This window comes from Chiloscyllium plagiosum, unplaced genomic scaffold, assembly GCF_037043375.1.
Source record: "Chiloscyllium plagiosum isolate Xiang-an unplaced genomic scaffold, Cpla_swu_hap1 HiC_scaffold_9, whole genome shotgun sequence".
Classification (NCBI taxonomy): domain Eukaryota; kingdom Metazoa; phylum Chordata; class Chondrichthyes; order Orectolobiformes; family Hemiscylliidae; genus Chiloscyllium; species Chiloscyllium plagiosum.
Window position 1 is genome coordinate 108,362 of NW_028270147.1, and position 26,373 is coordinate 134,734.

General features: G+C 49.0%; 1 protein-coding gene across 1 annotated transcript in view; it reads right to left on the reverse strand.

Moving 5' to 3' along the window:
- The window catches only part of vav3a (vav guanine nucleotide exchange factor 3a), a 193,771-nt gene that overhangs the window by 74,166 nt on the left and 93,232 nt on the right, over positions 1 to 26,373 (reverse strand). The window contains 6 exon segments of the mRNA XM_087990321.1: positions 916 to 1,011; positions 2,765 to 2,864; positions 4,529 to 4,632; positions 21,738 to 21,806; positions 23,343 to 23,435; positions 25,855 to 25,963. Coding sequence (XP_087846447.1) covers positions 916 to 1,011; positions 2,765 to 2,864; positions 4,529 to 4,632; positions 21,738 to 21,806; positions 23,343 to 23,435; positions 25,855 to 25,963 — 571 coding nt within the window.

A 26,373-nucleotide genomic window follows, 5' to 3' on the forward strand; every position in this document is an offset into this window, starting at 1 on the left:
CCAAGCCCCTGGGCTAGTCTGGGATAGGATTGGGACTGTCTGCAAAACTTCAGTGGGATGAATGGCCTCTCTCTGTAATGTTATAGCTGTGTGGGACAGACAGCAAAGCTGGCAATGCCAATCAGACTCTGTGGACTGACATCTTTAAGTCACCTCTTGGAAGGAAAGACTTCCCTTTCTATAGCACCTACTGTAATCTCAGGACACCCTGCACTGTTTCACAGCGTGTGAGATACTTCCCTGAAATACTGACAAAAGGAGACATGAACTTCAAACTTATTGTCTGGCACTTGACCAGGATGAGGAGCAAGGAATTCATCCTGAAAAGGAATTCAGGAGTCATCCTGTACTAGAAAGGTTTACTGTTTCTCTCTTTGCAAACGCTGCACAACCTGCCGAGCATTTCCAGCACTTTCCGTGTCGGTTTCAGATTTTCAGCATGTGCAGCACTTTACTTTTCTTGGAGATAGAAGTTCCTTTGGCCCATATAGACAGGGCCTTAAGCATTCAGTACATAACTGTTCGAACATGCAACCGTGTGAACCTGAGTGAACACTTTAAATTGGTTTCTGGTGTAACTCTTAGCGCAGTCTGGGTTATTTAGTAAATGCTGTTCAATAGCAAAACCAATTCTAATGTTGGAAATGATCATACTTTTCTGAAATAAACTCACTGTAATGTTGAAAGACAACAACAAACATACACGGTGCCCGAGACAACAGATTTACATACAGACTGCGTGCAGGCCAATGGAGACTGACCCCATGGAGATGAGAATCATTCTGGTTACTATCGCAGAAATCCAGAAAGAGTAAGTCTCTGACCATCACTGCATCAAAAAGAATCTGCTGTTTATTACCAGCAGGGAAGCCCAGGAACAATCATGTGGTTTAGGAGATGGAGGGGAAAGGTCACCTGAAGGAGGAGGTGGTACTTGAGGACCCGTTGCATTGGCACAACCAGGAGATCTCTCAACGTGAACTTCCCATTGTTCGCTCGATTGGAACACTCCTAAAGAACAAAAACAACAACAACTTGGATAGATGTAGCACCTTGAATGCAGTAAAACACCCCAATGAGCTACAGACACGTATGGTTCAGAGTCTCCTCATGAGGCATTAGGGACAGGTGACAGGAGGCAAGTTCTAAGAAACTTGGTAAAGGGTGAGGGTCACGGAGGGAATCCCAGAGCTCTGGGCCCACGCAGCTGAAGACACGCCCACCAATGTTGGGGCGACAGAGATCGGGGAGGGGGGGTGTAAGAGGTTGGAATTGGAGATCCTGGGGGCAGGGAATAGATGCAGGTGATTTATAACCCCTCATGGGACCAGCAGCAGAGGGAGTAAAACTAGGGGGTCGAGGAGGTGGCATAGAGAGGAACACAGCGTGTTTGTACAAGGCAGGAAAATCCAGGCCAGGATTCCCTGGAAGGCAAAAGAGCCTGATCGGAAACAGAACCAGGAAAAGTGGGGCTTTTGGTAACCCTCAGGTGATAACCCATTGGGAAGCCAGGCTACAGATATAAACCACAAAGGAGAGAGGATAGGAAAAGAAGCTGGCAGCTGAGATAGGAGATTGTCTGGGAAAATAAACAAACTGTAAGAAATGCAAAAGGAGGCAAGAGGTCAATTAGGGATCACGTGGAGGCAGGGACCAAGCTGAGTGACTGAACAAACACTCGGCATTAGTCTTTCCCAGAAACAGAAATGGTGATAAAAGGCAGCTCGTTGAGATACTATTGGGGTAATATTGAAGAGGGAAAGGTTTTAGATGGACTGACCATATATAAAGTGGGCAAGAACCCAGGACCAGATGAGATGTATCTAAAGAAACTGAAGGAAATGAGAGTCATGTTTCAGTTTTTATTTGCCTCAGGGACAGTGACAGAGGGAGAGAACTGCAAACATGATCCCTTTATTAAGATAAGCCCCACAATTATACACCAATCAGCTTAACCTCAGTGGCAGGAAAGGTAGGAGACTGATGCTATGTTGAAATGCTCAGCGAGCTAGTCCAGATACAATGGACCGAATGGCCACCTTCTGCACGGGACCAATTCTGTTGTTCTGCAAAACATTGAGAAATGATCATCCAGTGCAAAATTAATAACCAGCTGATCAAAGATGGATGAAGGGAAACCAGCGTCATGGCCACATCAGCACGGAGTTCTGATGGAGCGACAGGGAGGCTTGGTGAACTTAATGAGCAGTTCACTCTGTGGGAGAGTGTGGTGGCAGCTTCGATTGGAGCTGATCAGAGGGAATTGATCATTATCTGATATGATTGGTAGGGTATGGGAAAAGCAGGAGACAGAGGGACTCGCTTTGCTGTTCATGCAAAGGGCTAGCACAGACACTGTTGGCCCAATAGCCTTCGCTGTGCTGGAAACCGCCTGTGAGTTCATTGTCAGGTTGGAGATGAATAGTAGAGGGATGGGGGAAGAGGACATGGAGCGTTTGGGAAATCATGCTGTTCCTACATCAAGGCACGAGCCTGGGGCCTGTCAGATGGAGCAGAAATTCCCAGGGAGTGCCATTCCTGAGGATGGAATGTTGAAATCGGAAGAGGTCAAACCCTGGAGCCTGTCCCTTCAGGGCAGTAAGTTCCTGAACTGTGTGATACTGTGAGGCTGAAAGGTAGGAATCGTTTATTCTAGCACTGAGCGATTTAAGATGCTGAACAGTCCAGAGTATTAATATATTCATATCACTGCAAACCTTCCCCCAAAACTTTAAACTAATAAACAGAAACACCAGTTAATTACCTCCAACTTCAGCCGGAGATCTGGTCTCGATTTGCTGATTTCATCCAAACACTTGATCGCATTCTCCACCTGACTGCAATAATCACCATAGACCAGTAACCTGGGGGAGGGGGGGGGGAGAGAGAGGGGGGGAGGGGGGGGGGAGAGAGGGGGTGGGAGAGAGGGGGTGGGAGAGAGAGGGGGGGAGAGAGAGGGAGTGTGAGAGGGGGAGAGAGAGGGGGGGAGAGAGGGGGGGAGAGGAGGAGTGTGAGAGGGGGAGAGAGAGGGAGTGTGAGAGGGGGAGAGAGAGGGAGTGTGAGAGGGGGAGAGAGAGAGTGAGGGAGGGAGAGAGAGAGGGAGAGAGGGGGAGGGGGAGAGAGAGCGGGAGGGAGAGAGAGAGAGAGAGGGAGTGTGTGAGAGAGGGAGTGTGGTGGGGGGAGGGGGAAGGAGTGAGAGAGCATGATTGTGAGAGAGAGAGTTTGGGGGTTGGAAGAGAGAGAGAGGTGATGGAGAGGGGGTGGGAGTGTAAGAGAGAGAGTGCAAGTTGAGAATGAGACAGTGAGGGTGTGAGAGAGCGAGACAGTGGGACAGTGAGAGAAGGTGACAGTGAGAGAGAGGAGGGAAGAGAGAGAGATAGAGTGAATGTGTGTGTGAGAGAGAGAGAGAGTGCCAAAATGTGAGACGGTATGAAAATTAGAGATGATGGGAGAGAGAGTGAGTGAAAGACAGAAAGTGAATGTGAGAGAGAGAGAGAAAGTGAGTCTCCATTTAGCACTCAGCTTCCTATACATCTGGAGATCCATTTGAAGCTCTCAGGAAAATGCCAACTGCCCAAATGACTCCGAGATACTGAGGCTTCCTGCTCAGATGGATCGGACATCATTTCGAGTGCTGAAGCAGCTGAGTCCCAGATTTGACAGCTCTGGGTCTCTCATTGCTGCTGTCACTTCCACAATGTTTATTTACAGAGATGGCAGTGCTTGCAGTTTCAGCTGTTAAAACTTCAAAGATCTGCATGACTAAGATTTTTATTGGTGTATAATAAAATGAGTTTTTTTAAGCAAGTGGAAAGTAATAAAAAAATGGTTGTTTTATTTTTAAATCAGCTCCATTCTGGATTCTGTTTGCAAGTGTATTTGTACACAAATTGGAATGACACAATTCAGGATAAGATGAAGGGGCTATTCATAAGGACAAAAAACGTTCATAGGGTCAGGTCGGTAAAATTACATCCCTCGAGGTGATCATGTTGGTATGTTGGGCATTGGTAAATCAGAGACCCTGTGTACAGTGTGTATGGGAATATAGACAAGGATGGACTCGAGCCTACTCTGGAGGGCACGGGTTTGGGTCAGGGTCAGATCTGGGCACAAGGAGCATGAAGTTCACCTTTGCAACTTCAACATTTAGAGGTTCATTCCCCCCAGATTTATAATCCTGGGGCATGGGGGGCTTGGGGGTGGGGGGGGGGGGTTCAGCCATGGCCAGGGGTTCGGAATGTCCTGCTTTGGCCTGGAAAATTCACACCTTTCACTGGCCCTCGCAAAATTCAAAAAGCCCGGGAATGGGATCAGGAATCTGGGAGCCAAGTCCTAGCCACCATTCCCACAGTCACTCTGGCTCCAGGGAAACCTGGACCAAAGGGTCGCTTTAGTCAAGAGGGAGAGGAGAATACAAGGAGGAACTTCCAAATCTGTCATCATCAATTAACACGGGGCTGGGGTCAAACAAGGCTGGGTTAACACAAACACCTCAGGAGGAGACAGACTTGGACAATTCAGTTACCTTTCCTTGTAGTTGATGAAGATTTGATAAAGATTCTGATCATTCTTCGACATGATGACATTTTTTAGATCTTCATTCAAGTCTCTGTGAACTTTAACTAAAGCCTGGGACACAATTGGGAACAGAGTGACCAGCAATCAGCAACTTCAATGAAAAATTCAAGTACTTACTTTCTGAACACTTTATATATGTTTCTGTATGCTCAAATCATATACTTTTTATAACCTCTTTATAATTTCTGAATACTTAATCATATTAAGAGGGAAGAGATTGCTGCGCCTTTGGCAATGACCTTTGTGTCCTCATTGCTAGAAGATTGGAGGTTGGCAACTGTTACTTCCTTGTTCAAGAAAGGAAATACGATAATCCTGGGAATTACAGACCAGTCGGTCTCATGTCAGTGGTGGGCGAAGTATTGTAGAGGATTCTGAGAGACAGGATTTCTGATAACTTGGAAAACCATAGTTGATTAGAGATGTTGTGGTTCTGTTCGCCGAGCTGGGAATTTGTGTTGCAGACGTTTCGTCGCCTGTCTAGGTGACATCCTCAGCCTTCTGCTTCACAGGAGGCTCTCAAGCCCTGAGGATGTCACCTAGACAGGGGACGAAACGTCTGCAACACAAATTCCCAGCTCGGCGAACAGAACCACAACAACGAACACCAGAGCTACAAATCTTCTCACAGACTTTGAATACCTACGGGCGAGAGACACTAAGACAAGCCAGGAAATGGGAATCCTGTGCCAACCGCCTAAGCGCCACATTTGATTAGAGATAGTTAGCATGGCTTTGTGAGGGGCAGGCCATGCCTCACAAACCTGATTGAATTCTTTGAGGATGTGACAAAACACATTGATGAAGATAGAGCAGTGGGTGTGGTATATATGGATTTCAGCAAGGCATTTGATAGGGTTCCCCATGGTAGGCTCATTCAGAAAGTAAGGAGGCATGAGATACAGGGAAATCTGGCTGCCTGGATTCAGAATTGGCTGGCCCATAGAAGACAGAGGGTGAAGTAGATGGAAAGTATTCAGCCTTGGAGCTCAGTGACCAGTGGTGTTCCACAGGGATCGATTCTGGGACCTCTGCTCTTTGTGATTTTTATACATGACTTGGATGAGGAAGTGGAAGGGTGAGTTAGTAAGTTTGCCGATGACATGAAGGTTGGAGGAGTTGTGAATAGTGTGGAGGGCTGTTGTAGGCTGCAATGGGACATTGACAGGATGCAGAGCTGGGCTGAGACGTGGCAGATGGAGTTTAACCTGGAAAAGGGTGAAGTGATTCATTTTGGAAGGTCAAATTTGACTGAAGAATAAAGACAAGATTCTTGGCAGTGTGGAGGAACAGAGGGATCTTGTGGTCTATGTCCATAGATCCCTTAAAGTTGCCACCCAAGTTGACAGGGTTGTTAAGTATGTAATCAAGATTAGAGTGGTGCTGGAAAAACACAGCAGGTCAGGCAGCATCCAAGAAACAGGAAAATTGACGTTTCGGGCAGGAGCCCTTCATCAGGCATGAGGCCAACACATGCTTGAAACGTCAATGGCCTCATGCCTGAAGGGCTTTTTCCCAAAATGTCTATTTTCCTGCTCCTCGGATGCTGCCTGACCTGTTGTGCTTTACCAGCACCACTCTAATCTCCAGCATCTGCAGTACCCACTGCTGCCTTGCTAAGTATGTAGGTGTGTTGGCTTTCATTAGCAGGGAGATTGAGTTTAAGAGCCACGAGGTTATGCTGCAGCTCTGCAGAGCCCTGGTTAGATCACACTTGGAATATTGTGTTCAGTTCTGTTTGTCTCATTGCAGGAAGGATGTAGATGCTTTAGAGAGGGTGCAGAGGAGATGTACCAGGATGCAGCCTGGACTGGAGGGTGTGTCTTATGAAGAAAAGATGAGGGAGCTAGGGCTTATCTCATTGGAGTGAAGAAGGATGAGAGGTGACTTGATAGAGGTGTACAAGATGTTGAGAGGCACAGATAGTGTGGATTGCCAGAGACTTTTTCCCAGGGTAGAAATGGCTATCAGGAGGGGAGGTAATTTTAATGTGATTGGAGGTAGGTTTAGGGGAGATGTCAGGGGTAGGTTCTTTACACAGAGAGTGCTGTGTGTGTTGAATGCACTGCCAGTGGTGGGAGTAGGGTCAGAGACATTAGAACATAGAACATAGAACAATACAGCACAGAACAGGCCCTTTGGCCCACGATGTTGTGCCGAACATTTGTCCTAGCTTAAGCACCCATCCATGTACCTATCCAATTGCCGCTTAAAGGTCACCAATGATTCTGACTCTGCCACTCCCACAGGCAGCGCATTCCATGCCCCCACCACTCTCTGGGTAAAGAACCCACCCCTGACATCTCCCCTATACCTTCCACCCTTCACCTTAAATTTATGTCCCCTTGTAACACTCTGTTGTACCCGGGGAAAAAGTTTTTGATTGTCTACTCCATCTATTCCCCTGATCATCTTATACACCTCTATCAAGTCACCCCTCATCCTTCTCCGTTCCAATGAGAAAAGGCCTAGCACGCTCAACCTATCCTCGTACGACCTATTCTCCATTCCAGGCAACATCCTGGTAAATCTTCTCTGCACCCTCTCCAAAGCTTCCACATCTTTCCTAAAGTGAGACGACCAGAACTGCACACAGTACTCCAACTGTGGCCTAACCAAAGTCCTGTACAGCTGCAACATCACTTCACGACTCTTGAATTCAATCCCTCTGCTAATGAACGTTAATACACCATAGGCCTTCTTACAAGCTCTATCCACCTGAGTGGCAACTTTCAAAGATCTATGAACATAGACCCCAAGATCCCTCTGCTCCTCCACCTTACTAAGAACCCTACCATTAACCCTGCATTCCGCATTCTTATTTGTCCTTCCAAAATGGACAACCTCACACTTGGCAGGGTTGAACTCCATCTGCCACTCCTCAGCCCAACTCTGCATCATATCTAAGTCCCTTTGCAGCCGACAACAGCCCTCCTCACTATCCACAACTCCACCAATCTTCGTATCATCTGCAAATTTACTGACCCACCCTTCGACTCCCTCTTCCAAGTCATTAATAAAAATTACAAACAGCAGAGGACCCAGAACTGATCCCTGTGGAACTTCACTTGTAACTGGGCTCCAGGCTGAACATTTACCATCTACCACCACTCTCTGACTTCGACCGGTTAGCCAGTTTTCTATCCAACTGGCCAAATTTCCCTCTATCCCATGCCTCCTGACTTTCCGCATAAGCCTACCATGGGGAACCTTATCTAATGCCTTACTAAAATCCATGTACACTACATCCACTGCTCTACCCTCATCCACATGCTTGGTCACCTCCTCAAAGAATTCAATAAGACTTGTAAGGCAAGACCTATCCCTCACAAATCCGTGCTGGCTGTCCCTAATCAAGCAGTGTCTTTCCAGATACTCATAAATCCTATCCCTCATTACCCTTTCCATTACTTTGCCTACCACCGAAGTAAGACTAACTGGCCTGTAATTCCCGGGGTTATCCCTATTCCCTTTTTTGAACAGGGGCACAACATTCGCCACTCTCCAGTCCCCTGGTACCACCCCTGTTGACAGTGAAGATGAAAAGATCATTGCCAACGGTTCTGCAATTTCCTCTCTTGCTTCCCACATAATCCTAGGATATATCCCATCAGGCCCGGGGGACTTGTCTAGCCTCAAGTTTTTCAAAATGCCCAACACATCTTCCTTCCTAACAAGTATCTCCTCTAGCTTACCAGTCCGTTTCACACTCTCCTCTTCAACAATACGGTCCCTCTCGTTCGTAAATACTGAAGAAAAGTACTCATTCAAGACCTCTCCTATCTCTTCCAACTCAATACACAGTCTCCCACTACTGTCCTTGATCGGACCTACCCTCGTTCTCGTTCCAGCACCACTCTAATCTCCAGCATCTGCAGTACCCACTGCTGCCTTGCTAAGTATGTAGGTGAGTTGGCTTTCATTAGCAGGGAGATTGAGTTTAAGAGCCACGAGGTTATGCTGCAGCTCTGCAGAGCCCTGGTTAGATCACACTTGGAATATTGTGTTCAGTTCTGGTTGTCTCATTGCAGGAAGGATGTAGATGCTTTAGAGAGGGTGCAGAGGAGATGTACCAGGATGCAGCCTGGTTAGGCGACTCTTGGATAGACACATGGGAGATAGGACAATGAAGGGTGTGTAGGTTAGTCTGATAGGATAACAGCTAGCACAACAATGAGGGCCGAAGGGTCTGTACTGTGCTGTACTGTTCTATAGAACATAGAACGTAGAACAATGCAGCTCAGTACAGGCCCTTCGGCCCTCGATGTTGCACCGACCTGTGGAACCAATCTGAAGCCCATCTAACCTGCGAGTCTACTACTGTTGCAGGCAGGGCATTCCATGCCCCTACTACTCTCTGAGTAAAGAAACTACATCTGGCATCTGTTCTATATCTATCACCCCTCAATTTAAAGCTATGCCCCCTCATGCTCACCGTCACCATACTTGGAAAAAGGCTCTCCCTGTCCACCCTATCTAACCCTCTGATTATCTTATATGTCTCAATGAAGTCATCTCACAAACATCTTCTCTCTAACGAAAACAGCCTCAAATCCCTGAGCCTTTCCTCATAAGACCTTCCCTCCAGACCAGGCAACATCCTAGTAAATATCCTCTGAATCCTTTCCAAAGCTTCCACATCCTTCCTATATTGCGGTGACCAGAATTGTACACAATACTCCAAGTGCGGCCGCACCAGAGTTTTGTACAGCTGCAACATGACCCCATGGCTCCAAAACTCAATCTCTCTCCCAATAAAAGCTGACACACCATATACCTTCTTAACAATTCTGGATTAGTGGTGCTGGAAGAGCACAGCAGTTCAGGCAGCATCCAAGGAGCAGCGAAATCGACGTTTCGGGCAAAAGCCCTTTACCTTCTTAACAACCCTATCAACCTGGGTGGCAACTTTCAGGGATCTATGCAAATGGGCACCGAGGTTTCTCTGCTCATCTACACTACAAGGCAAGAGTTATAGCAGGGGGAAAGGCAATTATGATGCAGTTAGGCAAGATTTAGGAAGCATAGGATGGGCACAAATGAAATGTGGAGCTTATCCAAGGAACAGCTACTGCGTGTCCTTGATAAGTATGGAGCTGTCAGGCAGGGAGGGAGTGGTCAAGCGAGGGAACCGTGGTTTACTAAAGAAGTTGAATCTCTTGTCAAGAGGAAGGAGGCTTATGTTAGGATGAGACGTGAAGGCTCAGTTAGGGCGTTTGAGAGTTACAGGTTAGCCAGGAAAGACCTAAAGAGAGAGTTAAGAAGAACCAGGAGGGGACATGAGAAGTCATTGGTAGTTAGGATCATGGAAAAGCTAGATGATTATAAATCCCATCACTTACAATCCCTTCAAACACTTTACCCACAACTGAAGTAAGGCTCACTAGTCAAAAATTACCAGGATTGTCTCTACTCCCTTTCTTGAACAAGGGGACAATATTTGCTTTTGAAACTTTATTGCTGGAACAGCACAGCAGGTCAGGCAGCATCCAGGGAACAGGAGATTCGACGTTTCGGGCACAGGCCCTTCTTCAGGAATGAGCCCGTGCCCGAAACGTCGAATCTCCTGTTCCCTGGATGCTGCCTGACCTGCTGTGCTGTTCCAGCAATAAAGTTTCAACTTTGATCTCCAGCATCTGCAGACCTCACTTTCTCCTCGACAATATTTGCTACCCTCCAGCCTTCCAGCACGATTCCTGTAGACAATGATGACATAAAGATCAAAGCCAAAGGCTCTGTAATCTCCTCCCTGGCTTCCCAGAGAATCCCAGGATAAATCCCATCCGGCCCAGGGGACTTATCTATTTTCACACTTTCCAGAATTGCTAACACCTCCTCCTGGTGACCCTCAATCCTGTCCAGTCTCGTAGCCTGTATCTCAGTATTCCCCTCGACAACATTGTCTTTATCCAGTGTGAATACGGACGAAAAACATTCATTTGTGCCTCTCCTAGCTCTTCGGACTCCACGCACAACATCCCACTACTGTCCTTGATTGGCCCTAATCTTACTCTCGTCATTCTTTTATTCCTGATATACCTATAGAAAGCTTTAGGGTTTTCCTCGATCCTACCTGCCAACGACTTCTCATGTCCCCTCCTGGTCCTTCTTCGCTCTCTCTTTAGGTCTTTCCTGACTAAACTGTAACTCTCAAGCGCCCTGAGTCTTTATGTCTCATCCGAACATAAACCTCCTTCTTCCTCTTGACAAGAGATTCAATTTCTTTAATAAACCACGGCTCCCTCATTCAACCACTCCCTCCCTGCCTGACAGGCACGTAATTATCAAGGACACGCAGTAGCTGTTCCTTGAATAAGCTCCACATTTCAATAATGCCCATCCCCTGCAGTCTCCTTCGCCATCCTATACATCCTAAATCTTGCCTCATTGCATCATAATTGCCTTTCCCCCAGCTATAACTCTTGCCCTGCAGTATACACCTATCCCTTTCCATCACTAAAGTAAACATAACCGAATTGTGGTCACGATCACCAAAGTGTTCATCTACCTCCAAATCTATCACCTGGCCTGGTTCATGACCCCGTACCAAATCCAATGTGACCTCGCCCCTTGTTGGCCTGTCTACATACTGTGTCAGGAAACCCTCCTGCACACACTGGACAAAAACTGACCCATCTAAAGTACTCAAACTATAGTATTTCCAGACAATATTAGGAAAGTTAAGCTCCCCATAACAACTACCCTGTTACTTTCGCTCCTTTCCAGAATTATCTTTGCTATCCTTTCCTCGACATCTCTGGAACTATTTGGAGCCTGATAGAAAACTCCCAACAGGGTGACCTCTCCTTTCCTGTTTCTAACCTCAGCCCATACTACCTCAGTAGACGAGTCCTCAAACATCCTTTCTGCAACTGTAATACTGTCCTTGACCAACAATGCCACCCCTCCCCCTCTTTTACCATCTTCTCTGTTCTTACTGAAACATCTAAATCCCGGAACCTGCAACAACCATTCCTGTCCCTGCTCTATCCTTGTCTCCAAAATGTCCACAACATCGAAGTCCCAGGTACCATCCCAAGCTGCACATTCACCCACCTTATTCCGGATGCTCCTGGCGTTGAAGTAGACACACTTCAAAACACCCTCCTACTTGCTGGTGAACTCTTGCGGCCTTGAAACCTCATTCCTGACCCCACTACTCTCGACCTCCTGTACACTGGAGCTACAATTCTGGTTCCCATCCCCCTGCTGAATTAGTTTAAACCCTCCTGAAGAGCGTTAGCAAATCTCCCCCCCAGGATATTGGTACCCCTCTGGTTCAGGTGTAGACCATCCTGTTTGTAGAGGTCCCACCTACCCCAGAGAGAGCCCCAATTATCCAGGAATCCAAAACCCTCCCTCCTGCACCATCCCTGTAGCCACATGGTCAACTCCTCTCTCTCCCTATTCCTTGCCTCACTAGCACGTGGCATGGGTAACAAACCAGGGATAACAACTCTGTTCGTCCTAGCTCTAAGCTTCTACCCTAGCTCCCTGAATTTCTGCCTTAAATCCCCATCTCTCTCTTCCTACCTATGTCGTTGGTCCCGATGTGGACCACAATTTCGGGCTGCTTTCCCTCCCCCTCAAGGATCCTGAAAACACGATCAGAGACATCACGAGCCCTGGCACCTGGGAGGCAACACACCAACCCTGAGTCTCTGCCATTCCCACAGAACCTTCTCTCTGTCCTCCTGACTATGGAGTCCCCAATGACTAACGCTCTGCTCCTCTTCCCCCTTCCCTTCTGAGCAGCAGGGACAGACTCTGTGCCAGAGCCCTGTGTCCCACTGCTTTCCCCTGGTAAGTCCCCCCCCCTCCCAACAGTATCCAAAACGGTATACTAAATGTTGAGGGGAACAGCCACAGGGGATCCCTGCACTGCCTGCCAGTTCCCTTTCTGTCCCCTGACTGTAATGCATCTGCCTTTTTCTTGTACCTGAGGTGTAACTACCTCCCTGTAACTCCTCTCAATAACCCCCTCCGCCTCCCGAATAATCTGAAGTCCATCCAGCTCGAGCTCCAGTTCCCTAACATGGTTTTCAAGGAACTAGAATTGGGTGCACTTCCCACAGATGCAGTCAGCAGGAACCCTGTGGTGACCCTTACTTCCCACATTCTGCAGGAGGAACATTCAACTGCCCTAACCCCCATTCCCCCAAATTTTAAACTCCCAATGAGAATATTGAAAAAAAACTAGTAACCTTACCAAATCGGCAGACCGAACCTTTTTTTTGGTTAGAAAGAGGAGGATGGGTGGGAGACTCTAAGTAAGTAGCGTTTCAGGTAAAGAAACCATCCAAACATATAGCGTCATTTACTCAGCCGTCCCATGTCCGCTCCCACTCAGCGTGTGCTCCACCTAACCACGAGCTAAGTTTTTAATCAGTTTTACTTACCTTCCCAGCAGCCTCACTCTCACTGCTCCCACTGCAAAAATGTTCTATTTTCTATATGCATTCAGTACAGTCTCTATATGTTGTCATATATTTAATCATATACTTTCCATACACTCTCTGTACATTGAATACATAGCAATCACATACTTTCTGTACACTTGCTATATGTTCCGATATAGTCAATCATATACTTCTACATATTCCTCAGATGGACATAAAAATTCCAACTATACCATTTGACGAAGATGACAAAAATAAGGTGTTGCCCTCAGCGTCCTGGCAATGTTTCCAATCACATTATAGCATTGACAGACTGTTTACAGAGACACTCTGTCCCCCTCTCTCTCTCACTCATACACTCTCTCTGATGGACACTGTCCCTCTCTCTCTCTCACTCATACACTCTCTCTGATGTACACTGTCCCCCTCTCTCTCTCACTCATACACTCTCTCTGATGTACACTGTCCCTCTCTCTCTCACTCATACACTCTCTCTGATGTACACTGTGCCCCTCTATCTCTCACTCATACACTCTCTCTGATGTACTCTGTCCCCCTCTCTCTCTCTCACTCATACACTCTCTCTGATGTACACTGTCCCCCTCTCTCTCACTCATACACTCTCTCTGATGTACACTGTCCCTCTCTCTCTCTCTCACTCATACACTCTCTCTGATGTACACTGTGCCCCGCTATCTCTCACTCATACACTCTCTCTGATGTACTAGAACATAGAACATAGAACATAGAAGAATACAGCGCAGTACAGGCCCTTGGGCCCTCGATGTTGCGCCGATCCAAGCCCACCTAAACTACACTAACCCACTATCCTCCATATACCTATCCAATGCCCTCTTAAATGCCCATAAAGAGGGAGAGTCCACCACTGTTACTGGCAGGGCATTCCATGAACTAACGACTCGCTGAGTGAAGAACCTACCCCTAACTTCAGTCCTATATCTACCCCCCCTTAATTTAAAGCTATGCCCCCTTGTAATACCCGACTCAATACGCGGGAAAAGGTTCATACTGTCGACCCTATCTAACCCCCTAATCATCTTGTACACCTCAATCAAGTCACCCCTAAACCTTCTTTTCTCTAGTGAAAACAGCCCCAAGTGCCTCAGTCTTTCCTCATACGATTTTCCTTCCATACCAGGCAACATCCTGGTAAACCTCCTCTGCACCCGTTCCAATGCCTCCACATCCTTCCTATAGTATGGCGACCAAAACTGCACACAATATTCCAGATGCGGCCGCACCAGAGTCTTATACAACTGCATCATGACCTCAGGACTCCGGAACTCAATTCCTCTACCAATAAAAGCCAGTACGCCATATGCCTTCCTCACCGCACTATTTACCTGGGTGGCAACTCTGTCCCCCTCTCTCTCTCTCACTCATACACTCTCTCTGATGTACACTGTCCCCCTCTCTCTCACTCATACACTCTCTCTGATGTACTCTGTCCCCCTCTCTCTCTCTCACTCATACACTCTCTCTGATGTACACTGTCCCTCTCTCTCTCACTCATACACTCTCTCTGATGTACACTGTCCCCCTCTCTCACTCACTCATACACTCTCTCTGATGTACACTGTCCCTCTCTCTCTCACTCATACACTCTCTCTGATGTACACTGTCCCCCTCTCTCACTCATACACTCTCTCTGATGTACACTGTCCCTCTCTCTCTCACTCATACACTCTCTCTGATGTACACTGTCCCCCTCTCTCTCACTCATACACTCTCTCTGATGTACACTGTCCCCCTCTCTCTCACTCATACACTCTCTCTGATGTACACTGTCCCCCTCTCTCTCACTCATACACTCTCTCTGATGTACTCTGTCCCCCTCTCTCTCTCACTCATACACTCTCTCTGATGTACACTGTCCCCCTCTCTCTCACTCATACACTCTCTCTGATGTACACTGTCCCCCTCTCTCTCTCACTCATACACTCTCTCTGATGTACACTGTGCCCCTCTCTCTCTCACTCATACACTCTCTCTGATGTACTCTGTCCCCCTCTCTCTCTCTCTCATACACTCTCTCTGATGTACACTGTCCCTCTCTCTCTCACTCATACACTCTCTCTGATGTACACTGTCCCCCTCTCTCACTCATACACTCTCTCTGATGTACACTGTCCCTCTCTCTCTCACTCATACATTCTCTCTGATGTACACTGTCCCTCTCTCTCTCTCTCTCACTCATACACTCTCTCTGATGTACACTGTCCCCCTCTCTCTCTCACTCATACACTCTCTCTGATGTACACTATCCCCCTCTCTCTCTCACTCATACACTCTCTCTGATGTACACTGTCCCTCTCTCTCTCTCTCTCATACACTCTCTCTGATGTACACTGTCCCTCTCTCTCTCTCTCATACACTCTCTCTGATGTACACTGTCCCTCTCTCTCTCTCTCACTCATACACTCTCTCTGATGTACACTGTCCCCCTCTCTCTCTCACTCATACACTCTCTCTGATGTACACTGTCCCCCTCTCTCTCTCACTCATACACTCTCTCTGATGTACACTGTGCCCCTCTCTCTCTCACTCATACACTCTCTCTGATGTACTCTGTCCCCCTCTCTCTCTCTCTCACTCATACACTCTCTCATGTACACTGTCCCCCTATCTCTCTCACTCATACACTCTCTCTGATGTACACTGTCCCCCTCTCTCTCTCTCTCATACACTCTCTCTGATGTACACTGTCCCCCCCCTCTCTCTCTCTCATACACTCTCTCTGATGTACACTGTCCCCCTCTCTCTCTCACTCATACACTCTCTCTGATGTACACTGTGCCCCTCTCTCTCTCACTCATACACTCTCTCTGATGTACTCTGTCCCCCTCTCTCTCTCTCTCACTCATACACTCTCTCTGATGTACTCTGTCCCCCTCTCTCTCTCTCACTCATACACTCTCTCTGATGTACACTGTCCCCCTCTCTCTCACTCATACACTCTCTCTGATGTACACTGTCCCTCTCTCTCTCACTCATACACTCTCTCTGATGTACACTGTCCCCCTCTCTCTCTCACTCATACACTCTCTCTGATGTACACTGTCCCTCTCTCTCTCTCACTCATACACTCTCTCTGATGTACACTGTCCCTCTCTCTCTCTCTCATACACTCTCTCTGATGTACACTGTCCCTCTCTCTCTCACTCATACACTCTCTCTGATGTACATTGTCCCTCTCTCTCTCTCACCCATACACTCTCTCTGATGTACACTGTCCCCCTCTCTCTCTCACTCATACACTCTCTCTGATGTACACTGTCCCCCTCTCTCACTCACTCATGCACTCTCTCTGATGTACACTGTCCCCCTCTCTCTCTCACTCATACACTCTCTCTGATGTACACTGTCCCCCTCTCTCACTCACTCATACACTCTCTCTGATGTACACTGTCCCCCTCTCTCTCTCACTCATACACTCTCTCTGATGTACACTGTCCCCCTCTCTCTCTCACTCATACACTCTCTCTGATGTACTCTGTCCCCCTCTCTCACTCATACACTCTCTCTGATGTACACTGTCCCCCTCACTCTCTCACTCATACACTCTCTCCGATGTACTCTGTCCCCCTCTCTCACTCATACACTCTCTCTGATGTACACTGTCCCCCTCTCTCTCCCTCACTCATACACTCTCTCTGATGTACTCTGTCCCCCTCTCTCTCTCACTCATACACTCTCTCTGATGTACACTGTCCCCCTCACTCTCTCACTCATACACTCTCTCCGATGTACTCTGTCCCCCTCTCTCACTCATACACTCTCTCTGATGTACACTGTCCCCCTCTCTCTCCCTCACTCATACACTCTCTCTGATGTACACTGTCCCCCTCTCTCTCTCACTCATACACTCTCTCTGATGTACTCTGTCCCCCTCTCTCTCTCTCACTCATACACTCTCTCTGATGTACACTGTCCCCCTCTCTCTCTCACTCATACACTCTCTCTGATGTACACTGTCCCCCTCTCTCTCCCTCACTCATACACTCTCTCTGATGTACTCTGTCCCCCTCTCTCTCTCTCACTCATACACTCTCTCTGATGTACACTGTCCCCCTCTCTCTCTCTCACTCATACACTCTCTCTGATGTACACTGTCCCCCTCTCTCTCTCACTCATACACTCTCTCTGATGTACACTGTCCCCCTCTCTCTCTCTCACTCATACACTCTCTCTGATGTACACTGTCCCCCTCTCTCTCTCTCACTCATACACTCTCTCTGATGTACTCTGTCCCCCTCTCTCACTCTCACTCATACACTCTCTCTGATGTACACTGTGCCCCTCTCTCTCTCTCTCTCTCTCATACACTCTCTCTGATGTACACTGTCCCCCCCTCTCTCTCTCTCATACACTCTCTCTGATGTACACTGTCCCCCTCTCTCTCTCACTCATACACTCTCTCTGATGTACACTGTCCCCCTCTCTCTCTCTCACTCATACACTCTCTCTGATGTACACTGTCCCCCTCTCTCTCTCACTCATACACTCTCTCTGATGTACACTGTCCCCCTCTCTCTCTCACTCATACACTCTCTCTGATGTACACTGTCCCCCTCTCTCTCTCTCACTCATACACTCTCTCTGATGTACACTGTCCCCCTCTCTCTCTCTCACTCATACACTCTCTCTGATGTACTCTGTCCCCCTCTCTCACTCTCACTCATACACTCTCTCTGATGTACACTGTCCCCCTCTCTCTCTCTCTCTCTCTCATACACTCTCTCTGATGTACACTGTCCCCCCCTCTCTCTCTCTCATACACTCTCTCTGATGTACACTGTCCCCCTCTCTCTCTCACTCATACACTCTCTCTGATGTACACTGTGCCCCTCTCTCTCTCACTCATACACTCTCTCTGATGTACTCTGTCCCCCTCTCTCTCTCTCTCACTCATACACTCTCTCTGATGTACTCTGTCCCCCTCTCTCTCTCTCACTCATACACTCTCTCTGATGTACTCTGTCCCCCTCTCTCTCTCTCACTCATACACTCTCTCTGATGTACACTGTCCCCCTCTCTCTCTCACTCATACACTCTCTCTGATGTACACTGTCCCTCTCTCTCTCACTCATACACTCTCTCTGATGTACACTGTCCCCCTCTCTCTCACTCATACACTCTCTCTGATGTACACTGTCCCTCTCTCTCTCACTCATACACTCTCTCTGATGTACTCTGTCCCCCTCTCTCTCTCTCACTCATACACTCTCTCTGATGTACACTGTCCCCCTCTCTCTCACTCATACACTCTCTCTGATGTACACTGTCCCTCTCTCTCTCACTCATACACTCTCTCTGATGTACATTGTCCCTCTCTCTCTCTCTCACTCATACACTCTCTCTGATGTACACTGTCCCCCTCTCTCTCTCACTCATACACTCTCTCTGATGTACACTGTCCCCCTCTCTCACTCACTCATACACTCTCTCTGATGTACACTGTCCCCCTCTCTCTCTCACTCATACACTCTCTCTGATGTACACTGTCCCCCTCTCTCTCTCACTCATACACTCTCTCTGATGTACTCTGTCCCCCTCTCTCACTCATACACTCTCTCTGATGTACACTGTCCCCCTCACTCTCTCACTCATACACTCTCTCCGATGTACACTGTCCCCCCCTCTCTCTCACTCATACACTCTCTCTGATGTACACTGTCCCCCTCTCTCTCACTCATACACTCTCTCTGATGTACACTGTCCCCCTCTCTCTCCCTCACTCATACACTCTCTCTGATGTACTCTGTCCCCCTCTCTCTCTCTCACTCATACACTCTCTCTGATGTACACTGTCCCCCTCTCTCTCTCACTCATACACTCTCTCTGATGTACACTGTCCCCCTCTCTCTCCCTCACTCATACACTCTCTCTGATGTACTCTGTCCCCCTCTCTCTCTCTCACTCATACACTCTCTCTGATGTACACTGTCCCCTCTCTCTCTCTCACTCATACACTCTCTCTGATGTACACTGTCCCCCTCTCTCTCTCACTCATACACTCTCTCTGATGTACACTGTCCCCCTCTCTCTCTCACTCATACACTCTCTCTGATGTACACTGTCCCCCTCTCTCTCTCTCACTCATACACTCTCTCTGATGTACTCTGTCCCCCTCTCTCACTCTCACTCATACACTCTCTCTGATGTACACTGTGCCCCTCTCTCTCTCTCACTCATACACTCTCTCTGATGTACACTGTCCCCCTCTCTCTCTCACTCATACACTCTCTCTGATGTACACTGTCCCCCTCTCTCTCTCACTCATACACTCTCTCTGATGTACTCTGTGCCCCTCTCTCACTCATACACTCTCTCTGATGTACACTGTGCCCCTCTCTCTCTCACTCATACACTCTCTCTGATGTACACTGTCCCCCTCTCTCCCTCACTCATACACTCTCTCTGATGTACACTGTGCCCCTCTCTCTCTCACTCTTACACTCTCTCTGATGTACACTGTCCCCCTCTCTCTCTCACTCATACACTCTCTCTGATGTACACTGTCCCCCTCTCTCTCTCACTCATACACTCTCTCTGATGTACACTGTCCCCCTCTCTCTCTCACTCATACACTCTCTCTGATGTACTGTGTGCCCCTCTCTCACTCATACACTCTCTCTGATGTACACTGTGCCCCTCTCTCTCTCACTCATACACTCTCTCTGATGTACACTGTCCCCCTCTCTCCCTCACTCATACACTCTCTCTGATGTACACTGTGCCCCTCTCTCTCTCACTCATACACTCTCTCTGATGTACACTGTCCCCCTCTCTCTCTCACTCATACACTCTCTCTGATGTACACTGTCCCCCTCTCTCTCTCACTCATACACTCTCTCTGATGTACTCTGTGCCCCTCTCTCACTCATACACTCTCTCTGATGTACACTGTCCCCCTCTCTCTCTCACTCATACACTCTCTCTGATGTACTCTGTCCCCCTCTCTCTCCCTCACTCATACACTCTCTCTGATGTACACTGTCCCCCTCTCTCTCTCACTCATACACTCTCTCTGATGTACACTGTCCCCCTCTCTCTCACTCATACACTCTCTCTGATGTACACTGTCCCCCTCTCTCTCTCACTCATACACTCTCTCTGATGTACACTGTCCCCCTCTCTCTCCCTCACTCATACACTCTCTCTGATGTACTCTGTCCCCCTCTCTCTCTCTCATACACTCTCTCTGATGTACACTGTCCCTCTCTCTCTCTCTCTCACTCATACACTCTCTCTGATGTACACTGTCCCCCTCTCTCTCTCTCACTCATACACTCTCTCTGATGTACACTGTCCCCCTCTCTCTCCCTCACTCATACACTCTCTCTGATGTACACTGTCCCCCTCTCTCTCTCTCATACACTCTCTCTGATGTACACTGTCCCCCTCTCTCTCTCACTCATACACTCTCTCTGATGTACACTGTCCCCCTCTCTCTCTCTCACTCATACACTCTCTCTGATGTACACTGTGCCCCTCTCTCTCTCACTCATACACTCTCTCTGATGTACACTGTCCCCCTCTCTCTCTCACTCATACACTCTCTCTGATGTACACTGTCCCCCTCTCTCTCTCTCACTCATACACTCTCTCTGATGTACACTGTCCCCCTCTCTCTCTCACTCATACACTCTCTCTGATGTACACTGTCCCCCTCTCTCCCTCACTCATACACTCTCTCTGATGTACACTGTGCCCCTCTCTCTCTCACTCATACACTCTCTCTGATGTACACTGTCCCCCTCTCTCTCTCACTCATACACTCTCTCTGATGTACACTGTGCCCCTCTCTCTCTCACTCATACACTCTCTCTGATGTACACTGTCCCCCTCTCTCTCTCTCATACACTCTCTCTGATGTACACTGTCCCCCTCGCTCTCTCACTCATACACTCTCTCTGATGTACACTGTCCCCCTCTCTCTCTCACTCATACACTCTCTCTGATGTACACTGTCCCCCTCTCTCCCTCACTCATACACTCTCTCTGATGTACACTGTGCCCCTCTCTCTCTCACTCATACACTCTCTCTGATGTACACTGTCCCTCTCTCTCTCTCTCTCACTCATACACTCTCTCTGATGTACACTGTCCCCCTCGCTCTCTCACTCATACACTCTCTCTGATGTACACTGTCCCCCTCTCACTCATACACTCTCTCTGATGTACACTGTCCCCCTCTCTCTCTCACTCATACACTCTCTCTGATGTACTCTGTGCCCCTCTCTCCCTCACTCATACACTCTCTCTGATGTACACTGTGCCCCTCTCTCTCTCACTCATACACTCTCTCTGATGTACACTGTCCCCCTCTCTCTCTCACTCATACACTCTCTCTGATGTACACTGTCCCCCTCGCTCTCTCACTCATACACTCTCTCTGATGTACACTGTCCCCCTCTCTCTCTCTCATACACTCTCTCTGATGTACACTGTCCCCCTCTCTCTCTCTCTCATACACTCTCTCTGATGTACACTGTCCCCCTCTCTCTCTCTCTCTCATACACTCTCTCTGATGTACACTGTCCCCCTCTCTCTCTCACTCATACACTCTCTCTGATGTACACTGTCCCCCTCTCTCTCCCTCTCTCACTCACAGCCCAGCAGTGTAAGCCATTCACTTTGCTCTCCTTCCACCCCTCTCCCTCTCATGTCCTCCCCTCTCCCAATCTCAGTCCACTCCTTCTTCTTCCCACCCTCCTCGCTTCATTCACTCACCTCAATGTTAATAAAAATGACTGCCATTTCTCCAGCCGTTAAAACCCGTCTCAATGGGCAGATGAAATGCTGAAACATAAAGGGGACAGTTTGGATTTAGTGCCAGGGTCAGCTACCTGAATCCCTCAGTGCTCCCGGAGTGAAGTGTGAAGTCAGCACTCGATTGGGATCACATCTATTTCCAAATTGTGAGAACTGGAATCTGGAATGTTTGGACATGACTGGATTGTAAAGGATTGATCACGCGATCTCGCAGAGTTGGAAATTCTGAAGGTTGAAGGTGGTCACAGTCCTTTTGCAAAAACAAATCCTGCGCCTGAAAAGCTGTGTCCAGCTGCTTTATCGAGAGAGGGAGAGAGAGGTAAGGGCAGTGTTTTATCCCTTTGATTGATGAGCAAATAGACCCGGAGAATCCCTCATGGATCGATGGTGCTGCTCTTTATCACTAGCAGCCTCTAGGCTGATGTACTGGGTGTGTCTTTAGTACACAGCTACTGGAGAGGCTCACAAACACCAACAGTCCTCCCCCTCTCAGTCTGCAAGAGTCAGAGCTTGGAGCTGGCCTGATAACGTTTCAAACATCAGCACTCTGAACCACTTGTCAGCTGAACCTGAAATCGAATCGCAAGATTCCCCAATATTCAGTGAGAGGCAGTGATCACAGCTCACCGACAGTATTCCAAACACAGGACTGTGAGGTGTCAAAGTGGAGAGAGTGTGGGAGAAACTCAGCAGGTCTGGCAGCATCTGAGGAGCAAGAAATCATAGAATCACACAATCCCTGTAGTGTGGAAGAAGGCCATTTGGCCTATCAAGTTCACACTGACCCTCTGAAGGGCAGCCAGCCCAGACCGACCCCTTCCCTGCACTTTCCATGGCCAATCCACCCTGACCTGCACATCTTTGGGCTGTGGGAGGAAACCGGAGGAAACCCACGCAGACACGGGGAGAATGTGCAAACTCTGCACAGACAGTCATCCAAGGCTGGAATCGAACCTGGGCCCCTGGCGCTGTGAGGCAGCAGTGTTAACCACTGAGCCACTGTACCACCATGCCTGGGTTTGAGGAAGGGTCCATCTGTCTGTGCTGACTGGCAATGTGTGTGTGTGTAGAGAGGAACATTCTCAGTCTCCTGTGATTCTCCATCAGATTACTCTTGGCCTTTATCCGATGCAAAACATTAACTCTGTTTCTCTCTCCACAGATGCTGCCAGACCTGCTGAGCTCCTCCAGCATTCCCTGTGTTTGTTTCATATTTCCAGCGTCTGCAGGTTTTCGCCTGTGTGTGGGAAGGCAGTCTATCATTTGCTGTTGTCTGAATTCGCACCGTGGACCTGCAGTGATTGTGTGTGTGTGTGTGTGTGTGTGAGAGAGAGAGAGTGTGTGAGTGTGTGTGTACGCGTGTGTGTGTACGCGTGTGTGTGTACGCATGTGCGTATACGCACGGGTGTTAGGGGTGAAGACAGATGGATTTCAATTGAAACAGCAGTTTTCAGTTTGTGATTTATTTGAAGATGACATTTGCCTATAATAACGGTGTTAGGGAAGAGCACAAGGGACAGCAGCTGCAGGGGACAACACTGCCATTTCCTTCCCAGTAAATACCTTCTCAATCGACTCGAGTGTTGCTGTGTATTTCTCCTCCGTCTGTCTGATCTCCAGGAGACAGCAACTCCGGACATCTGTCTCAATCTGTTTCTGCACAAAAGAGAGCCTCATTCACACAACAAAAACCTGCATTCATATAGCACCATTAAAACGGCAAAACATGTACATTGCTGCAGCATTATCAGGAACAAGAAAACACTGAGCTCAAAAAGGCAGACACAAGCTGCCAAAGAGAGGTCTGACTGAAGAATCATGTCAACGGGGGAGAGGGATGGAGTGTGAGTGAGAGAGAGGAGGAGAGAGAGAGAGATAGGTAGATAGAGAGAGCGAGAGAATGTGTATGTGTGTGCAGGATAGACAGTGAGACTGAGTCCGAAGAAATAGAAATTGAGAAAGCTCAGAATAACAGAATTGCAGGAGGTGACAGAGAAAGGAAGTGAAGTAGGAGCTGGAAGAGGGGACAGAGGTAGGGAGAGGGTTTAGGGGCTGGAGGAGGTGACCGAGATAGGGAGGGGTGTAGGGGCTGGAGGAAGTGACAGAGATAGGGAGGGTTTAGGGGCTGGAGGTGGTGACAGAGATAGGGAGGGTTTAGGGGCTGGAGGAGGTGACAGAGATAGGGAGGGGGGTAGGGGCTGGAGGGGGTTACAGAGATAGGGAGGGGGTGTTGGGCTGGAGGGGGTTACAGAGATAGGGAGGGGGTGTAGGGGCTGGAGGAGGTTACAGAGATAGGGAGGGGGTGTAGGGGCTGGAGGGGGTTACAGAGATAGGGAGGGGGTGTAGGAGCTGGAAGAGGTTACAGAGATAGGGAGGGGGGTGTAGGGGCTGGAGAAGGTTACAGAGATAGGGAGGGGGTGTAGGGGCTGGAGGGGGTTACAGAGATAGGGAGGGGGTGTAGGGGCGGGAGGGGGTGTAGGGGCTGAAGGGGGTTACAGAGATAGGGAGGGGGTGTAGGGGCTGACGGGGGTTACAGAGATAGGGAGGGGGGTGTAGGGGCTGGAGGAGGTTACAGAGATAGGGAGGGTGTGTAGGGGTTGGAGGGGGTTACAGAGATAGGGAGGGTGTGTAGGGGCTGGTGGAGGTGACAGAGATAGGAAGGGGGTGTAGGGGCTGGAGAAGGTTACAGAGATAGGGAGGGGGTGTAGGGGCTGGAGGGGGTTACAGAGATAGGGAGGGGGTGTAGGGGCGGGAGGGGGTGTAGGGGCTGGAGTGGGTTACAGAGATAGGGAGGGGGTGGAGGGGCTGGAGGGGGTTACAGAGATAGGGAGGGGGGTGTAGGGGCTGGAGGAGGTTACAGAGATAGGGAGGGTGTGTAGGGGTTGGAGGGGGTTACAGAGATAGGGAGGGTGTGTAGGGGCTGGTGGAGGTGACAGAGATAGGAAGGGGGTGTAGGGGCTGGAGGAGGTGACAGAGATAGGGAGGGGGTGTAGGGGCTGGAGGAGGTGACAGAGATAGGGAGGGGGTGTAGGGGCTGGAGGAGGTGATAGAGATAGGGAGGGGGTGTAGGGGCTGGAGGGGGTTACAGAGATAGGGAGGGGGTGTAGGGACTGGAGGAGGTGACAGAGATAGGGAGGGGGTGTAGGGGCTGGAGGAGGTGACAGAGATAGTGAGGGGGTGTAGGGGCTGGAGGAGGTGACAGAGATAGTGAGGGGGTGTAGGGGCTGGAAGAGGTGACAGAGATAGGGAGGGGTCACTTCCATCCAGAAGCACAAGGAACCCTACCACCTTCAAGTTCCCCTCCAAGCCACTCACCATCCTGAGGAGAAAGTGAGGTCTGCAGATGCTGGAGATCAAAGTTGAAACTTTATTGCTGGAACAGCACAGCAGGTCAGGCAGCATCCAGGGAACAGGAGATTCGACGTTTCGGGCACAGGCCCTTCTTCAGGAAAAAGGGCCTGTGCCTGAAACGTCGAATCTCCTGTTCCCTGGATGCTGCCTGACCTGCTGTGCTGTTCCAGCAATAAAGTTTCAACTCACCATCCTGACTCAGGGTCACAGACAATAGGGAAGGAGGAGCCTCATTCTGTTAATTGTACAGCAGGAGACAGTCCCAGAAAACCACAGCATGGCAGGAGGCCATTTTGGTCATTGGTACTGGGCTTGTTCTTCCAAAGACCTCTGTGTTGGAAAGCACTCCCTTCCTTCCCCACAGCCCCGTACCCCGTGATGTCCGTTTCCCTCCATTCCCCCCGGTTCCTGTGTGAAAGTTCTGATGGAATCTGCTCCCACCGCCCTTTCAGGCAGCACCTTCCAGACCCCAACAACTCACTGTGTACAACAATCCCCCTCCCCTCCCCTCACCCCCTGGGGCTTTTCCCAGATCCCCTTCAATCTGTCTCCCTCTGCTCCCTCACCCTCCTGCCCCTGGAAACACTTCCTCCTGATTTACTCCATCAAACTCTCTCCATGGTTTTGAACACCTCGATTAAATCCCCCGGAACCTTCTCTGCTCTGAGGAGAACAATCCCAGCTTCTCGAAGAGTGAAGAGGAAGATTGAGACAGGGTTCTTACTGGGGCCTGGACTGCTTCAATTTTCATCAGATCTTCATAAACTTCGTCACCTTCATCATCGCCATAAACACAGTCGTAAAGATCCTCATCATCATCAACACTGGCCTCACTGAGAAAACAGAGAGTCAGGGAGTGAGGGGGAGTGAGAGACGGAGTGAGGCGGGGGGTGTGAGGGAGAGTCACGGGGAGTGAGGGGGAGGTGGGGGGGGGGGGGGGGGGGGGAGAGGAAGTGCAATGGGGGTGAGGGGAGACTGCATCACTGATCCCGACACAGTGTCAGATCAAACACTCAAAATCCCCAAAACCCTGCCCAACCAAGAAATGCCTGGGAGGAATTAACATGCCCACAGGATCATCACAAAGTGAATTAAAAGCCCCCCCTTCAAGGTTAAGTCTTAACTTGGACACTATTAAATATCTCTCATATCCATCAAACATTGCCTTGTGATCATCTTAATTAACCGGAGAGGATAAGGGTAATATCAATCTGAAATGTCAGCACTCATGTACTTCAGGGAA